General features: G+C 49.5%; 1 protein-coding gene, 1 long non-coding RNA gene and 1 pseudogene across 3 annotated transcripts; all 3 read left to right on the forward strand.

The window, feature by feature from the left end:
* Positions 1–700: 700 nt before the first annotated feature.
* Positions 701–1,365, forward strand: LOC107279183 (uncharacterized). Of its 2 annotated transcripts, none has more exons than XR_010737048.1 (2): positions 701–876; positions 1,005–1,244. It is a non-coding gene; the product is annotated as an uncharacterized lncRNA (long non-coding RNA). The 2 variants fall into 2 exon arrangements; XR_001540521.3 differs by having other exon boundaries at positions 704–876; positions 963–1,365.
* Positions 1,366–1,720: 355 nt separating this feature from the next.
* On the forward strand, positions 1,721–3,392 carry LOC107278446 (uncharacterized; annotated as a pseudogene).
* A 6,803-nt stretch (positions 3,393–10,195) lies between these two features.
* On the forward strand, positions 10,196–12,961 carry LOC4348459 (uncharacterized). The gene is made up of 3 exons (XM_015759501.3): positions 10,196–11,865; positions 11,968–12,235; positions 12,470–12,961. The coding sequence occupies exons 1-3, from the start codon at positions 10,288–10,290 to the stop codon at positions 12,721–12,723; spliced, it is 2,100 nt and encodes a 699-aa protein (XP_015614987.2). The 5' UTR covers positions 10,196–10,287; the 3' UTR covers positions 12,724–12,961.
* The last annotated feature ends 232 nt before the right edge of the window (positions 12,962–13,193 follow it).

A 13,193-nucleotide genomic window follows, 5' to 3' on the forward strand; every position in this document is an offset into this window, starting at 1 on the left:
ATTAAAATGTTCGAAATTTTAGTGATTTTTATTGTCAGGAATTTTCAGAATGTTATGCCCCTGTAGTGGGTCGGCTTTACACGCTCCAAGAGGAGCACCACGTCGGAGTTGGCCTCGCTTGTGTTTCCCCTGGTGGAGAGGGGGAGGAGGCAGCATCGATCTTATCCGAGATGCGTTGGCAGCGACGCCGATGGAGTGCGAGCAATAATAATTGGCGGCAGTGGCGCTGGTGGAGGCGGTGGCTCCCTTGTGGTTCATGGCCGGTGCGGTGTGGAGCTTCGGGTTGGAGGGAGTCTGGTCACCGCCCGTCTCGTCGGCAGCATGTGTCCTCCGGGTTGGAGAACGTTGAAACAGAGGGAGGAGAAGGAGAGGTTGTGTCACTGACATGGGATCGACCAAATTTTATTTGTTTTTAAAGACCAAAACGCCCTGACATATGGGTTTCACACTGATTCAGCCACCACGTCAGCCAAAATAGAGAGTAATACTACCTTGGAACTAAATGTGACCAGGTTTTGTATGTTGCGAGATGTGTTATACCTTGTAGTGAAGGGACCAAATTTCAAACTCGGTGATAAATTGAGAGACCTGAAATGAACTTATTACTTTCGCAAACACCCATGGCCGAGCAGCCCATCATAGGTCACAGCCCAGAAGCCAACACTTTGTCTCCCACATCCTCTCCTCTCCCCCTGCCGCCTATCACGATTCACGCACCACCATTCACACGAGCGTTGCATCACGCTGCCTCGTCCTTCCCTCTCCTCTCGCAGCATCGATCACATCGGTGGAAGGGGGCGGCGGTGGCGCGCATTGGCATCGAGCCGGCGATGGGCCGACGGCAGCAGCCAGAAGAGCCTGATTCCTCAAATCCAGGTGAGTCTCCTCTCTAACCTTCGACCTGCATTCTTATTCTGCATTTCATAGCAATTAGTCAATTAGAAATTTGTTTGATTTCCTAGATGAAGAGGACCTGAACATTAATACCATTATTTTCTACCAAGTCCGGTGCAGTGAGTCCATCCAACCCCTAGAAACAGCAGGAACCGAGGCTAGTAACAATTGGCAAAATAATGTTGTGCTTGCTCCAAATGTGATTGTTGCTGACCCTGGGATTCTCACTCCAATCGAACAATTGGATGTAAACATTAGGGATGCTGCTACAAGGGAGTATTTGTTGTTGGGTCCATGTTAACAGGTTGATCATTTCAGCAATGAAATATTTAATGTGGTACTTGATCAAATTATTGTTGATTTAAACCATCGTGCTGAAAGGTTTACTCAGCTATTGAGATGCATTGTTTGCCTTGATCTAGGGAATTCTTTCGCCAATTATGATGAAGATAAGCTTATTGAACTTGCTAAGATTTATGTCACTTTTCTAAATATGATTGTACAGTCATTAGAGACCAACTGACACATTTATCTGTGACGGGAGATCTGATTTGGATTTCTCAAGCTGCTCTGACCTTGGTAGCCTTATTGCGAAGATGGTAAGAAGTGATAGACACGAGTTTTTCCATTGATATATATATATATATATATATCTCTTAATTGAATTAGTTTTGATTTTGCTCTTTTATTTTTTCTGTACTTTGTACTTCAGCATATGAATTATCATGGATATTACTTCGATTTGAGCCCTAAGCGTACTGAGATCCTGACTCCGCCATTGTAGACGCCGCCGTCCAATGGCTAGCAAACGAGTTCGCCCCATCGGCCGGTGCCCGATGTGAGCTCTGCCGGCGGTGGAGGCGGAAGCGACAAATCGGTGCTGAGACGACGCATCGTTGGGTTCTACAGCGCTGCAATTGAGCGCCTCCCCCGTGGACGAGAAGCCGGAGCTGCTGCCCGCCGTCCTTGACGGCGGCTTCTGCTTCGGCCCCCTGGATCCCGTCTCCAACATCATCACCAACGCCATCAGGCACCTCACCACCGGTGAGGATTCCGGTGCAGATGTGGATGAGATTGAGATGCGGCGAGGCTTGAAGACTAAGGCGCGGGGGTCACTCAAGGCCCTCGTGGGGTTCATGACCTCCTGCTTCCGCTACCTACCCACACTAGAGGCGCTAAACTTCCTGTGCGCCGCTGAGGGGGACCTCCTCGCCGCTGTCCACCTCGTCGAGGCAGAACGTTGCATGTCGTGCGCGTTCGACATCGGCTCATGCACCGCCAGGACTGCCCTCCGGTGCGCCGCGGGGGCCGCGGGTCACCGCGACCCGAGCAGAGTGGCCTCGGAGATGCTCTCGCTCTTCTCCAAGGCGTACAAGATCGCCTCCCATCTCCTCTCTAGGACGGCGGATCGTCTCACCTGCTCAGCCGTCGAGCATCTCCGCCACTTGCTCCTAGAAAAGAAAGCAATGACCAAATTTGTACTCAACGACAGATATTGGTTCTCGTCCCTCCACGGTTGCCACCCGAGCTCGCCGCCTTCTCCCCACTTGCCTCACTAGGTGTCACCGTCAAGGACGAGAGAACACTCGAACGATGCACCAAGTCTCTCCAAAGCGTGCTCGTCGACAAAATCCACGGCTTCTACCTCGAGGCACTCGCTCTCCTACCTCAACACCTTCTCCGCGGCCGTTACCACCGCAGCGTTGTCATGGCCGGCCACTGCTACGGCCCACTCGACCCCGTCTCCAACATCATCCTCAACACCATCTGGTACGATGCCGCGTTCCCGGTCCCCAAGGAGCAGCACCTAGACTTGGACATGATTGGCAGGTGGGCGCTGGTCCGTGCTGAGCGCTATTCCGTTGCTGGCCTCGTCGCTGGCCTCATTGCCTTTGCCGGGGACTACAACCTCTCTGAACTCCAAGCCATCCGGTGCCTCCTCTACGCCAACGGGGACTTTGCCACTGCCATGAGCGTACTGCAGCAAGCACTCCTGAACCAAGAACTAGAATGCTGTCTGACTCCGAGCTGTGCCGCTTGATGGATGTTATGGCTAATAAGCGCTTGGAGCTGTACAGCGTGATGGCCATCGCGGCTCAGCACCCGAGCGCTGATGGACTACTTGATTTCCTCGTGTCTGAGCGTGCTCGTGCTATGCTGCCGAGGGAGTCTCGCAGATTCTCCCGAGAGGATGTGCGTTCCGTCATCGAGTCGCTGTTACAGGAACCTCCACCGTCGCTTGGGATGCCATCGGAGCTGGTACGTTTGGGGCTGGTGGCTAACGCACCATTGACCAGTTCCCTGGTGCTACCAAGCGCTTCTGGGCTGACATGAGCTCTTTCCACAGCAAGGCGAAGGCCGCATTGGAAAACTATGTTCAGGTTGTGTGTGGAGTCTGGAACAAGAAACTCCGTCTTAACACTACCTTCCCCCATGAGACAGTTTCCCTCACACAGACAAAAAAGTACCTATGTCTAACATTAACGCCTATCATCTAGCCACCTGGGCAGACAGTGCCAAGACTCGGAATCTTATTGAGCCAGTTTCTTTCCATGAGAACAATGTGGTTGCATGTTAGGCTCGGATTAATGGCTTATGAAGTGAAGTCCTAAATTGACAAGACAACTTGCCAAAACTATAATAGCACACAATATAAGGTAACGGCTTAAGAACACGAAGTTGACCCTTTGAGCAACTAAATAGCACATAGCTTGATAGTAGACTCACACAGGGACCATACTTGATAATGATCACACATATACATCATCACCTAACTAGGTTCACACACAGAACCACCCATCAGCCTAGTCCAAATCATTTTATCCACCTATTGTTTATTACACGGCGCAACACATAAAACGGGAAGATATCACACAATCACATAGTTCATATAAAAATAACTATAAGTATATGATTAATCAAAATTAGATTTTGCTTATAAAACAACCTAGAGAGTGGCTAAGCATAGCTACTCTATCTTGAGTTGAGCCCAAGATAGAGGTATCATAGTGAGTCAATATTAATCAAATACGGGATATTATAACGATTAGGTCATCAAGAAGTTATAAATAAAATCATGCATGTTCAAAACAAAATATTTTATAAACTAGGTTCAATACGTTCAAAGAGTGCACTTGCCTTGCATCCAAAAACTGTCCCTACACTGCGTCTTCTGCAACGAACAACACCTTTGGTCCAACGTCTACATGATGACAAACGAGAAACAAATAAAAAAAAAGAAAAGACTAACTAATTAACATCAAACAAAACAACAAATGTAACCAGGAGGTATATCTCAATTTTAGAAGAATTAAGAAAGAAGACTGGTTGAATCGGAGTTCGGACAGAAAAGTTGTGACCTCCTGAAGTTTGAATTTGGAGAAAATCTTTGGATAAGAAAAAGAATATCCCAATAATATTCTCTGGATATTTAATTTCAGAAATTTAATTACTTTTGTGAAAGAGAATATATGTGGGCCCATTAGTCAGTGGTATGGCTCACGGTGGACTCGGTGTATGATGGACCGGCTGATGTGGATGCCACGTGGGGATGAGATGGATGACATGGTGATGATGTGGATAGATCTAGGGCTGAGATGGATGGGATTTCGTAGATCCCATCGCTAGGACTCGATCAAGGGAATTGGATGGTTGAGATTGCTTTGAATGGTATTGGGCCTATTTAGGATGCCCGGGCTCGGGGCTTGGCCTCCCCGGGACGGGCTGGAAAGGGAGAGAGGTAGCTTTGGCTCCATGGCCAAAGGAAAAAGGTGGAAGAAAACAGAAAAGGGAAGAAGAGGAGGAGGAGGAGAAGAAGAAGAAGAAGAAGAAGAAGAAGAAGAAGAGAAGTGGTAAAGGGAGAGAAAGGAAGGAAAAAGGAATAAGGGAAAAGTCTGGAGACTTTTCTGGAATATTTGAAATTTTTAAGGAGAATTTAGGATATTAGGAATTGAATTTGGGTGGAATTTTGATTAGGTATTGAGCTCCACTTTTAAAAAAATTAAATCCAATTAACTCCAATGAAAAACAACAAAGCCAACGATGTAATTAATTAATTAATCATATTAAACCATTTTGATTTAATGAAGTTTTCATTAAGCTATTTAAGACGAACAAATCAAATGTGAATTTTCACAAACAGGCAAAAAAAAACGGAAGACACAAAAGTCAAGGTGTGACAGGTGTTGCAGAGCCAAGGAGGCAAGGATGACATCAAGCACGAGGAGGAGCACATGGTGGGTTGACACTAAGGCGGTGCCTGAGGGTGGCGAATGAGGGGATCGGCCGATCGGGATAAGGAGTGAGGAGGACTAAGGGGATGCAGTGTCGGTTTTGCTAGTTAGCGCATACACGCCAGATAGCTTATGCGCGCATACGTCCACCAGGGGCGGAACCACCCATTAGGCAGAGTGGGTTGGCCAGCCCTGCTACGGACTGTGTCGCCCCACCTCCCCCATATCCCTCTTGGACCGCCTACCACCACATTCTATCCACAATTAGCCCATAAGTGAGCAGTTAGCAGCCCAAGTGTCCAACTTAATTAACTTCTGCACGGAGTCATGGTCAGGCGGACGCCGCACGCGACACTTCGTCTTCTGAACGCGAAATCGTGAATCACACCGCCGAGGCACCAACGCTCGATGCCGCCGTTGAAGCCCGAAGCTGTCTCGCCAACGCCCCTCGCTGCGTGGTGCTCGGCGCCTCGACTGCTTCTACACCAACATCGTTGCCCATAGCGCCGCCGTGACGCCGTGTCGTCGTCGCCGGTCTGCCGTGCCCTAGCCCCGTCCCCGCGCGGCGCGGCCAGCGCTGGCACGCTGCATGCCTGTGCAGCGGCAGCGACACTGCAGCAGGCCGGCAGCAGCCAATAGCTCCACTGCTCCTGCCGTTGCCCGGTGGCTAGGGCTAGCCACCAATCCCAGCGCCTTCTTCATCTTTTATCCTAATTTCTAAGGTATATCATGAAGTTTATGGACGAACGGTGAATAATAGATTTGCCTAGTGATTTATTAGAGGTGCATCTCCTTATATAGTTATATATCAACCAATTTTTAAAGAGATTTGATGATTATTTCACTATCTCCCATGTCTTATCAATGGACTTGTGTTTGCAAATTGACAGGTTTTCTGTTATCAGCTTGGTGTGTGATGAATTATAAATGGTGGAAAGGTCATTTCTTTCTTTTAAAATGAAAGGTACCATCCTGAATTTCTTTGTTGCCCTTAAATTATTGAATGTACTATGCTTCTTATGCAATTGCAATATAAATATAGTACGTGGTACGTATTGTGTTCGATTGTTTTTATCGAGTGAATATTTTTGCTCCTTCTTTTTTTAAAGCTGCATCCGCCACTGACCGGATCCACGTGTCGTTAGCGCGGTGGTCAAAATCGGAGTTCGAGGAAAAAAAACGCGATTAGCACGGTAATAGGAAACGCACGTCATGATTAGTCTAATTTTTCGCTTTTTAATCCGTATCAGAATTAGACTAATCACGTTGTATTTTTTTTCCTTTTTCATTCCGTTGCACTTTCAATTAGAATTTTTAAAAAAAACTCTACCTGAAACTTAAAACTTTATATCCAAATTTAAAAGTTTCAACATGAATTTGAAAACTTTCAACTTAAAATTTAAAAACTTTTAACTCAAATTAAAAACTTTCAAGACAAACTTGAAAACTTTCAAGTCAAAATTTTAAAACTTTCAGTTAAATTTTAAAAACTTTCAACTCTAAATTTGCAAACTTTGAACTCAAATTTAAAACTTTCAACTCAAAATTTGAAAACTTTTAGTTAAATTTGAAAACTTTCAAGTCTAAATTTGAAAACTTTCAACTTAAACTATGAATACTTTTAACTGATATTTTAAAATTTTCAACTCAATTATTATTTATTTTTTTATTATACAAATTCCTTAATAACACTATTATTAACGCTAATCACACTATTAATAGATTCGTACTTGACGTACGGGCCACGTGCCGGTGTGGGGAGTGCATGCCGGTTCCGCTCCTCGCGCGTACGCGCTGATTAGGAATCCCCATGCAGTGCATGCCTAGGGTTCTGCTAGTTAGGCTGATGTCTTCTGTATATTGTATTGGGCCTATTTGGCCGAATTTAGTTTATTCGGTTAACCAAGGGTGGTGGCCGAATTAACGGAATAACATTCGGTCACTTAGCAGCTAGGACCAAACTATTAAGGACATGTACGATGGTTGTCAATACATTGCTAATTAAGAATACTTGTTGACATGGAAGAAAGAAAAAAGGAGAGACAAAACATCGTTGTCATGCATAACAATAGCTTAACAACGACTCTTAATCACTATAATATAATATAGAAATATGGTTGTATGAGGGTAAAAGAATGGAAAGAATATTAAAAAAATAAATATTTTTTGAGTTAATGATTGGAACCTTTGTCGTCTCAACTATTGTAAAGACATGGTCTCTAAATAATCTTGTATTGTTTAAGAGACCATACTCATCTCTACCATTGAACATGCCCTAACCGTGTTTCTTGGTTGCGGTTTATTTTTCTCTCGATCCTGATCTTTTTAACTTGTTCTAATTTTGTCTACCACTCCCTTAGATCGAGCATGGATGGAAGCTACGGGGAGAAACAAGTGGCAAAGCCATAAGGATTATATGCATACTATAAGGATAAATTGAATATTTTAGGAAGTAAAATTAATAAGGGATTGTCTACATATCTGTTGACAGAAAATCCACCTCCTATCTTTCAAATTTTGGACCATTGGATATGCTTCAAGATTCGTGTAGACCCCTTAACCCTAACTCCTCTCCTCCTCCCCCGTCCAGATCACACTGCCACCACTCCTCCTGTCCCTCGCGCGATCCCCCTCCGCCACCACCCCATCGTGCCGCCACTCGCCTCGTCGGTTGGCCGGAAAGAGTCAACGGCACCGGCGAGCCCCCTCCCCCTCCCCTCTCCCCCTCCCTCGTCTCTTTCTCCTCAAGGCGGCGATGGCAAGGTGCCCCTGCCCCGCCGTCTTCCCCGTCTCTGGCGGCTCCCCACCGCCGGATCCGCAACCACCGCCACCACCGCGCCACCACCCGCCTCGTCGGCTGGCCGGAAAGAGTCAACGGCACCGGTGAGCCCCCTCCCCCTCCTCTCTCCCCCTCCCCCGTCTCTTTCTCCTCAAGGCGGCGATGGCGAGGTGCCCCCGCCCTGCTGTCTTCCCCATCTCCGGTGGCTCCCCGCCGCCGAATCCGCAACCACCGCCCGCCGCCTTCCCCGTCTCCGGCAGCTCTCCGCTGCCGGATCTGCCGGATCCGCAACCATCGCCCGCTGCCTCCTAACCAAATGCTTGCTTTGCCCCTGCCACCAACGCCGGCCCACTACCCTCCTCCATCCCGTGGCTCCGCCGCCGCCGCCTGCCCGATCTACCGCCCACCGCTGGGCTGCCGCCTCCCACGGCCATCCCTCTAAAACCAGCGAACTCCTCCTCTTCCTCCTCCCCCTCCCACCCCTCCCACCCCCACCCTACCACGAGACCCTAGCCCGTAGGGTCCTATGTTAGGAAACGATAGGCAAACAAACGATAAAGAATAATAGATCAATAACAGAAGACACGAGATTTTAACGTGGAAAACCCTTCCAAATTAGGAGAGAAAAAACCATGGGCGCTAGCCAACAAAATATCTTCACTATATCGGGGTGAGGTTACAACGTCGCACGGCGGCTTACAAGAGATATATATATATGAGGTGGAACCCTAAAAGGGAAGACGATCCGTACCGCGGGGGCTCCACACCCGCACCCCTGGGCGTCTCTAGGTGCACAACCCAATGGGCCAGCTTCAAGGCCCAAGCCTCCGGCGATGGGCTTCCGCTTTGCTACGGCAGAAGTTGTCATTTATTAAGTGCAAATGAATTTGGATCACAACTCAACATCCTAGGGTGTCGCCAGCGCTGGAGAAGCAGCAGCTGGAGCACGAATCGCGAAGCATATCTAGTGAACCAAAATTTGCAAGATTTGGAGGTATGTTTTCTGTCAACTGAAGTTTAGCAATTCCGAATTAATAAATGTAATAATTTAGAACTCAAAAAAATAGAACAAACGAGGGGCCTTTAAACAATAATAATGTAATAGAAAAAGTTTTTTTTGCGAGAAATCGTATTTGTATTTTTAGTAGCAGATGGAGGATATGGAGCAAATACTCCACGAAACGACAATATCGGTTCATCAAGGGTTTGTTTGGTTCCTGGTCAAGGTTGGATGGGATATGGTGGTCCATATTTTGTTGGATATGGCGGTCCAGTTTTTTATTTGGTTGTGTGAATATGGCAATCCAGTTTTTTATTTGGTTGTAGGGACGAAGGTGGATTTGGTGATCCAATTTTTTAGTGTGTGGTCACCTCTCCACTTGAGATGGTGAATATACTCCATCAAATTAATACATAATACAATTTTACACCACTATTTCCATTATAAATACACGTAGAAAAAAGAAAAAAAGAGAAAAGAAAAAAGAAAAAAAAACACGGCCGGATCTGGGGCTCGTCGCCGCCGCCTCTTCCCGCCGCTCGCCTCCTCTCACCGTCGCTTCCTCCCGCCAGCCGCCTCCTCCCGCTGGCGGTGGCCGCCGCCACCTCCTCACGCCGACGCGGCGCTCGCCGTCCGCATCGTTGTCGTCGTCGTCGTAGCGGCTGTCGAGCTCGTCTCCTCTCTTGTCGCCCGCGGCGGCTGCTGAGCTCCCCTTCTCTCTCGCCGACCGCCGCGCTCGTCACCCACACCGGCCGCCGAGCTCGCCTCCTCTCTTGTCGCCCACACCGGTTGCCGAGCTCTCCTTCTCTCTCGCCGGTCGCCGCGCTCGTCACCCCCGACAACCGCCGTGCTCGCCTCCTCTCTCGTCGCCCGCGCCGGCGCCCGCGCCGGCCACCCTATCCGCCGTCTCGCTCGCGTCGTCGTGGTGAGGGGTGACGCGAGTCACATGACTCGCTCGCCCGGCTCGCCCGAGCCTCGGGCGGCTGCATCCGGCCAAATCGGCCGGATCCCTCTATCCAGCATCTGAGGGGAATATTCTCCTCCGGGCCGCCCTATCCCACTTTCGCCCAGCAACCAAACAACCTCCAAAAAGCGGCGGCCATGTTCTATCCGGGTATATCCCACCAACCAATCACACCCCAAGCTGAGCAAATACTCCACGAAACTCAAGCTGAGCCCAATCCCAAGCTGGACCACCATTGTAGAGGCTCGGCTCAAGTCTAGGTCCAGCTCGAGCTCGGCTCATCAACAGGCACACACAAAGCACACTTGCGGATTCGTCGCCCATACAAACTGGAGAAAAGGGCCTCTTCCCAAATCCGTAGGCAAACCGAAACCCCCCGAATCCAAATCCGCCAATCTCTCGCCGCGGACGCCGTCCTATGGCCAGCAAACGAGTTGGCCCCGGTCAGCCGGTGCCCGATGCCGGCGGCGGAGGCGACAAATCGGTGCTGAAACGATGCATCATTGGGTTCTACACAAGGGCGATTGAGCGCCTCCCGGTGGAAGAGAAGCCGGCGCTGCTGGCCGCCATCCTCGACGGCGGTTTGTGCTTCGGCCCCCTGGATCCCGTCTCCAACATCGTCGCCAACGCCATCTGGCACCTCAGCACCGGTGAGGATTCTAGCGAACATGTGGAGGAGGTTGAGATGCGGCAGTGCTTGAAGACGATGGCGCGGGGGTCTCTCAAAGCCCTCGTGGGGTTCATGACCTCCTACTTCCGCTATCTGCCCACTATGGAGGCGATGCACTTCCTGCGCGCCGCCGAGGGGGACCTCCTCGCCGCCGTCCACCTCGTGGAGGCAGAACGTTGCACGAGCGCGTTCGACATCGGCTCCTGCACCACCAAGACCGCCCTCCGGTGCGCCGCAGGGGCCTCGGGTCACCCCGACCCGGACAGATTGGCCACGGCGATGCTCTCGCTCTCCTCCAAAGCCCACAAGATCGCCCATCTCTTGTCTAGGAAGGGTCGTCTCACCTGCTCAGACGTGGACCACCTCAGCTACCTTCTCCTAGAAGAAGGAACCAATGACCAAATTTGTACTCAACAACTGATGGCTCTTGTGCCTCCAAGGTTGCCACCCGAGCTCGCCGACGCTGCCGCCACCTTCTCCCCACTCGCCCCGCAAGGTGTCACCGTCAAGGACGAGAGAACACTCGAACGATGCACCAAGTCTCTGCAATGCGTGCTCGTCGACAAAATCCACGGCTTCTACCTCGAGGCACTCGCTCTCCTACCTCAACACCTTCTCCGCGGCCGTTACCACCGCAGCGTTGTCATGGCCGGCCACTGCTACGGCCCACTCGACCCCGTCTCCAACATCATCCTCAACACCATCTGGTACGACGCCGCGTTCCCGGTCCCCAAGGAGCAGCACCTAGACTTGGACATGATTGGCAGGTGGGCGCTGGTCCGTGCTGAGCGCTATTCCGTTGCTGGCCTCGTCGCTGGCCTCATTGCCTTTCCCGGGGACTACAACCTCTCTGAACTCCAAGCCATCAGGTGCCTCCTCTACGCCAACGGGGACTTTGCCACTGCCATGAGCGTACTGCAGCAAGCACTCCTGAACCAAGAACGTACAATGCTGTCTGACTCCGAGCTGTGCCGCTTCATGGATGTTATGGCTAAGCGCTTGCAGCTGTACAGCGTGATGGCCATTGCTGCTCAGCACCCGAGCGCTGATGGACTACAAGAGTTCCTCATATCTGAGCGCACTCGTGCTATGCTGCCGATGGAGTATCGCAGATTCTCCCGAGAGGATGTGCATTCCGTCATCGAGTCACTGTTACATGAACCACCACCGTCACTTGGGATGCCACCGGAGCTGGTACGTTTGAGCCTGGCGGCAGAACGGACCATTGACCAGTTCCCTGATGCTACCAAGCGCTTCTGGGCTGACATGAGCTCTTTCCACAGCAAGGCGAAGGCCGCATTGGAAAGCTATGTTCTGGAGAACGGGGTATGGCTCACTTTTTTCTCTGATTCTGTGTTCTCATCACTAGTTTTTTTTTTTTTTTTTTTTTTTGTGCTTACAAAATTGAACTGTTTTGTATGTTTGCAGGGCCCTCAGTATGTGATCCATGTCATCTGTGGTGCGAACGAAAGTGTCGCGGACCGCAATGGCCCAGAGCTTAGCAGGATTAACTGGCCAAGATCGCACAACAAATTTCACTATTCCCACATTAACTTCTTGGCGAGCCCTACTGGGCCAAGTGCTGTGGGTGTGTTGCCAACCCTTTTCTTTGCAGAGTGCGTAAATCACAATGAAGAAAGCGACCGTGCCAGGAAGAACAATTGCTACCCTGTTGTCGTGCCACCAACAAATGCTGGTGCGTCTCTCATTCGCTTATCGGTGATCGGTGCTTTTGGTTTGACATGTCTTTAACTAGTCTCATTTGCCAAGGAATGTTGCTAGTAACTGAACTGCAACTGGTACCCCCCCCCCCCCCCCCACACACACACCCAGAAAAGAAGTCCACCTGCATGTTCTAGCTTACACATGTGCTTGCTTTGCAACAGTTGTCTCTTGAATGTTCGCTTAATCTTCCTCTCATTCATTGCAGAGAAGGTCCGGTGCTTCTACTGTGAGTATAAAGGCATTAATATCATTCACCCGGCTGATGGGAACTACCATGGGTGCGACACAGACTTCGAGAAGATGGCACGCCGGAAGCACGTTTTGACCAATAGCATCGAGAGCGTCTTCAACAATGGCCTCTTGGTCTCTAATTTCAGGGGTGCGGTGCAAGAAGATTTCTTCTACTTTGACCATGCCAGGGACCATGCCAAGGGGCCATCATCTTGTTCAGATGGTTAAAAATTCATCACAACATCAGACGTGGTCGCGTCCTAGTTGCTAGTTTAATCTGTTTGTTGTTTATGATTAATGATGATGCTTGCGCAACTGAGTAGCCCAAATTAGCAGGCAGCGACTAATTAACTTTGACTCTTATTTATGGTCACTGGTGTAGGTCTGATGGCAGCATTTTAAGTTTGTGTTGATACTGAAATATTGGATGTGTTTTTCTAAATGTCGCATGCTGGCTACTCTGAAATTTCAGCTGTTTCTATTTTTCTGTTTACTACTTTCTCCCCAGGAGTAGCAGTAAGGGGATGTTTTGGTTCTCGGCCATACTTTGCCATTACTTGCCAATAAAAGTTGCCACACTTTGTCTAAGGTGAAGTGATCAAATTGTTAGCCACAACTACTAAGCCTAATAGAACCTTGCCACACTTTTTTGAGCCATTGACACGTGGGACCTAATTTATTGGAGGGGAATCTTGCCA

Source organism: Oryza sativa, chromosome 10, assembly GCF_034140825.1.
Source record: "Oryza sativa Japonica Group chromosome 10, ASM3414082v1".
Classification (NCBI taxonomy): Eukaryota; Viridiplantae; Streptophyta; class Magnoliopsida; order Poales; family Poaceae; genus Oryza; species Oryza sativa.

Bases quoted from the DNA above. Each gene is read 5' to 3' on its own strand.
- LOC4348459 (XM_015759501.3), top strand. From the start codon at position 10,288: ATGGCCAGCAAACGAGTTGGCCCCGGTCAGCCGGTGCCCGATGCCGGC. The intron at 11,866-11,967 runs GTATGGCTCACT...GTATGTTTGCAG, and splicing joins GCTATGTTCTGGAGAACGGG to GGCCCTCAGTATGTGATCCA. The intron at 12,236-12,469 runs GTGCGTCTCTCA...CATTCATTGCAG, and splicing joins CGTGCCACCAACAAATGCTG to AGAAGGTCCGGTGCTTCTAC.